Source organism: Calliphora vicina, chromosome 5 (assembly GCF_958450345.1).
Source record: "Calliphora vicina chromosome 5, idCalVici1.1, whole genome shotgun sequence".
NCBI classification, from domain to species: domain Eukaryota; kingdom Metazoa; phylum Arthropoda; class Insecta; order Diptera; family Calliphoridae; genus Calliphora; species Calliphora vicina.
The window spans coordinates 85,438,302-85,444,005 of NC_088784.1; the positions used below are offsets into that span (position 1 = coordinate 85,438,302).

General features: G+C 24.8%; 1 protein-coding gene across 1 annotated transcript; it reads left to right on the top strand.

Annotated features, from left to right (window-relative positions):
* The first annotated feature begins 5,113 nt into the window (after positions 1-5,113).
* Positions 5,114-5,410, top strand: LOC135959722 (uncharacterized). The gene has a single exon (XM_065510750.1). The coding sequence runs from the start codon at positions 5,136-5,138 to the stop codon at positions 5,403-5,405; it is 270 nt and encodes an 89-aa protein (XP_065366822.1). The 5' UTR covers positions 5,114-5,135; the 3' UTR covers positions 5,406-5,410.
* Positions 5,411-5,704: the final 294 nt, after the last annotated feature.

A 5,704-nucleotide genomic window follows, 5' to 3' on the forward strand; every position in this document is an offset into this window, starting at 1 on the left:
AAAGTGAAGTGTTTTAGTCTTTTTTTTATAATTATTTTCATTTGTCTCCCTCACGACACTCAAACAGTAGTCTCCAAAAACCTTGATAATTAACATCGAAAAACTTCAAATCTTGATGGGAATGCTCTCCATGTTCGTCACTCAGTTTCCGAGGTTTTCCGGGAAAAAATCCACATGAGAATGTAAATAGTGAATTTTGAGGGACATATTTACGCCCATCAGTTCAAAATTATGTAATAAATTCTCAACAATATCTCTGTAATTTTGACTTTTATTATTCCCCAAATATTCTTGAACAACAGGTTTAAAAGAATTCCATGCTGCTTTTTCAACATCGGTTAATAGACACTCAAATTTGGTATCACCCAAAATTTTTCTTATTTGAGGACCCACAAATATCCCTTCTTATCCCAAAGAAAGACTCGGGAACACACTGCATAAATATTGAAATGCTGGTTTTGTCTTATCTAAAGCTTTTACGAAATTTTTTAAAGTAAATAAGCATTTTGCAGTGTTTGTGTTATAGGAAAACCTCGATTTGACTGAATAATTTTTCCGAAAATAAAACAAAAATGGTCTGGGTTTATTTTACATTTTCTATAAGATATTTTAAAATAATTTTTACTTAATTTTAATTTTAGGAAAGATGTCCTTTTAAACAGTATTTATTTTTTCTCGTTAATTTTTGTTGGAATTTGTCAAAATAATACAACTCTGAAAGTATCTGGTAGCTTCTCCAGAGTGTTGAGTACCCAAAAACGATGTAAATACTTAAATACCATAGTTAGGTACACTACAGTATGCATTAGTAGTACTCAGGGCAGGTGAAAAATAAAAACCCATATACATATCTCAAAATTTTGACGTATAGGTGGGAAACAAAAAATGTTCAATTAACTAGCGTCCATAGCTCTTCTCAAAAATATAAGTTTCATTCCATGAGCAAACAAAAATGTTTGATTTGTAAACTAGTGTTATCTTTTATCTTTTACTACTTTTTTGAATAATGTTTATTTAACATTTTTATCAACAAAATACTATTTTTCGCTGAAAAAACATCTAATATTTGTTATATTTTAAAACCAATCGAAGCAGTCACCAAATTTTGTTACGATCAATAATTAGTCATAGCTCCCATATAGACCCGCTTCCGAAAATCACTTTAACGTACAGAAGTCTCTTAAAAATGTTGGTATACACACAAAATTCAACATAAATAACTTCCATATAGACATAAATCACACGACCTAATTTCATGGTGATAGGTCCATAACTGATCATAGCTCCCATATAAGACCCACTTCCCATAAAATCAGTCACGAATATTATTATTGATTTTTTAAAAGAAAAATGTTTTTGGAAAAACATTTACTTAGTGTAGGGTATTATATGGTCGGGCTTGACCGACCATACTTTCTTACTTGTTTTAAATTGATTTCTTTTGACAAACAACAATAAAGTTTTGCTACGTTACCAAAAGGTAGTATTTTTACTCCTTTTTAAAAATTTAAGAAATTAGTATTTAGTAACCTTTTTTAAAAGAAAATTATATATGAATATTTTTTGAACAATTAATATTTTTTGTAAAACAAATTTTAGAGCTTTTCAAAAATGTATTATTTTTTAATACTTTTTGAAAAAATTTAGATTTTTTATAAGAAATGTTTAATAATTTAACACATTTTTAAAAAGTATTATTTTTACTACTATTTTATAATTGATTTTTCAACAAACAACTTTAAAGATTGACTGGAATATAAAATAGATAATTTTTTTTAGATTTTTCAAAAAAGTAGTATTTTACTACTATGTACTTTCATTAATTGTTTTTTTTTGCTAGTTTTATCAATAAAATATACTTTTATATTACTTATATAACAAAATCTTATTTTGGACTTTTAAATAAATAAAGTAATATTTTAAAGAATTTATTTTTTGACACAATTTTTACAACATTTTCCTAAAAAAAAAATTATCAAACATTTTGGACAAAAATTCGATTTTTGAAAAAGTAGCATTTTTATTAATATTTTTTTTTCTGAAAATGTCATTGCTTTTAAACGAAATATAAATGTTATATTCTGTTTTTAAAAATTTTCTTAAAACAGAAGCTGTTAGTTTTGGACGAAAAATATTTGTTGGAATTTTTAATTAGATTTATTTTTATAAGCAATTAAAAAGGTACTATTTTTTTTCTACTTTTTTAAATTGATTTTTTTTTTAACAAAAACATTAAATATTATGTATGGATATGAAAAGATCCAAATTTTTTAACTTTTTTAAAAAAGTACTATTTTTACTACTTTTTTTAAATTACTATTTATTATATTTTATTTAAAATAATGCATTTTCTTGCAGTTTTTCTATATAATATGTATTTGTTGGATTCCAAAAAAAAGTAGTATATTTCACTACTTTTTTTTAAAAATTGAATTTTCTGTGAAAGCTTTTTTTAAGAAATTCACAAAAACATTTGTTGTAATATGAAGAAATAAAAAAGTAGTATTTTTACTATTTTTCTTTTAAAAATTAATTTTTTATGAAAAAATTATGATTTTTTTTGAGAATTCCACAAACTAATAGTTGTAATATGAAATAATAAAAAAGTAGTATTTTTACTACTTTTTATAAATAAATTTATTTTACATTTTTATCTACATTTTAAAAGGTGATATTTATGTTTTTGTGAAGAAAATCTTTAAATATTAATTAGAGTATGAAAATAGCCAAATTTTTAAACTTTTTCAAAAAAGTAGTATTTCTACTACTTTTTTCAAATTGCTATTTTTTGATATTTTATGAAATATAAAGTATTTCTTGCAGTTTTTCTTTATAATAATATTTGTTATATATCAAAAAAAAGTAGTATATTTTACTACTTTTCTTTTAAAATTTAATTTTTTTATGAAAGAATAAGGATTTTTTTTATAATTCCACAAACAAATAGTTGTAATATGAAAAATAAAAAAGTAGTATTTTTACTACTTTTTTAAATATATGTATTTTACATTTTTATCAACAATTTAAAATGTACTATTTTTACTACTTTTCTAAATTATTATTTTTTTTTATCAAAAAACATTAAATATTAGTTAGAATATGAAAATAGTCAAATTTTTTAACTTTTTCAAAAAAGTAGTATTTCTACTACTTTTTTTTTAATTACTATTTATTGATATTTTAATCAAAATAATGTGTTTTCTTTCAGTTTTTCTATAATACGTGATTGTTATATGCGAAAATCAAAATTTTATTTAACTTAAATAACACAACGAAATGGGCGTTTTTAGGACGAAAGCGAACCTAATATTTGCCCAAAAAATCAGTCTTGTTTGAAAAAAATCATTAATTATATAAATATTAGATCTTATGTGAGCTCTTGTTTTAGAAGTACTTCAGCTTGCTTTAAGACTTAAGACTTCTTCCCAATTACATTATTAACATTTATCTTGAATAAAAAATTGTATTTAGAGAGAATCAATTTTCTGGATGGTTTTTAAGCAACCAGCTAAAATTCACTGTTTTATATCATCCATTATTTATTTGGCACTCTTTTCTTTCCTAATTATTCAAACCCTTGAGGTTATTCTAGTGTTAAACACACATCTAAATTCCTTAATATTTATTCATTTCTTTACTTTGGTGCATTGGCGTTAAAATCGATTTCCCAGAAATGAAATCCTTAAACAACATGTTGTTTTTATTTTTATTTATTGTAAGTGAAGTCGTAGTAATAATAATTCTATTCTCTCGCACTCACATAACTTTTAAACTCTAAAAGGGTTTGGCTAATAAATGTTAAACCATAACTCATGCTAAGGACTGTGGTTAAGTTTTTTTTTTTTTATTCTATAAACAAAATTATCCCTTTTTTCCTAAAATACTTTGATGTGTTTTTTTTTTTCTGGCGTTTTAAAGATTTGTTATAATGAATGAATACTAAGTAGAGGCGGGTGTTTGAGAGTGTCTTTTCTTCTTTTTGACATTAAAAGAGTCTTGCTTTTATTCAAATCCCCTGAGGTAAATTGTTGTTTGTGGTTAAATTTTTCTAGCATTTTGTCAAGTTTTTTTTATTTTAATTCAAGCAGCTAAAAGAAAAATAAGTTTCTTGTTATAAGAGTCTTGGGTTTGTTTTTAGGAATTTTTGTTTTTCAGCTATTTTTTCTGCTATCTAAGTGTTACTGTTTAGTTTTATGTTTTGTTTTTTTTTAGTTTTAAACACTTGATACTGTTTTGACATTAACCTTGTTTTTCATTTTACTCTCATTCTCTTTGTGTTCCGTTTGTGGTTCCGTTGCTTTCTTTGGGTTTTTGTTTTGTCTATTGACTTACTTTCTTTTTTTTGCTGCTCATGACCACCTTATTATCTCATCTTCCTTGTATTTATCTTGAGGATGCAAAGAAGAAAAAAAATATTAGTGGACAGTGGGACAGAAATAAATAAAATGCGTTTAATTGAAACCATTTTAAAAAAACTTGTGTAATTTTTGGCTGTGTATACTGCAAGCTGCACTATAGTCTGTCAAAGGGTTGAATTTGGATGACTTTGTTGATCTTTATTGACTTTATTGTTCAAAATATTGGCTTTTAAGAACTTTGTTTAATTCGTTTCACAGATTTTTGTTAATTTTTTTATTTAGCAGCGTGAATATTTATTTTTTGGTAAGAATTTATTGAAATACAAATAGTTTTATGAATGAGGAGTTAATCACTTTGGTAAATTAGCCATGCGTTTCTATATATTTTATTTCAATCAACCAACTGAATTTTTATAGTTTTGTCTACGCCAGAAAAATAATTAAAATCAAGCATTTCATGGCCCCAAATTATGTGAAATAGAAAAAGAAATAAAATTTAAAAAAAATATCGAAATAAATTTTAAATGAAATCAAATAATCTTAATGTAATATCACAAACAACATACATACATACTTATTTAATTAATTCATTGTAAACAAATTATTCGAAATATTTGTGTAAAAAATAAAAAAAAATTAAGAAAAAAATCTTGAAAATTAAATTAAAAAAACAAAATATCAAAATGTTTAAATATCCTAATTAGAATTGAATACAAAACCAAAAAAAAATAAGAAAAATAATACCTAATTTTTAAAACCCCGCTGCTCAATCACGACATGAGCCATAATTTTCAAGTCAGCTATACAGCTCTTGGAATGTCTGACGATAATCAAACCAGCTATTCGTTGCCCTCGGTGGCCTCGTCTAGCCGTGCCGCACGCAATGTCAACTTTACCGATGAACAAAACGAATTGGCTGGTTATCCACCGCTACAGCTGCCGCCGCCAGCTAGACGCAGTTCAAAACTATTTCAGTTTCAGCGTCCACGTTCCATGTCCGCCTGGAGTAACATCAGTCACAGTAGTATGAAATTGGATGAGAGGTAAGTGCTGGAGAAGCATCTTAAATGATTTGAAAAAATTAGTTTATTTTGTTTCATTGGCAAAATAATTTACAAGTTCTTAAAGTTGGTTGCCTCAAGTGAGGTCCAGGTTTTGAGAATTTATAGCAAAATTTCAATAAATTGTATAATTATAGAGATTTTTTGATACTTTTCAATAAATAATCAAATTATAGAACTCTTGAAAAAATGTCATTAAATTTCGATTATTTTTAAATTGCTAGAAATATCTTGATAAAATTTTAATTTTTAAGAAAATTTACATCAACTTTTTTTCAGAAAAAT

Coding starts and splice junctions, on each gene's coding strand:
- LOC135959722 (XM_065510750.1), top strand. CDS start 5,136: ATGAGCCATAATTTTCAAGTCAGCTATACAGCTCTTGGAATGTCTGAC.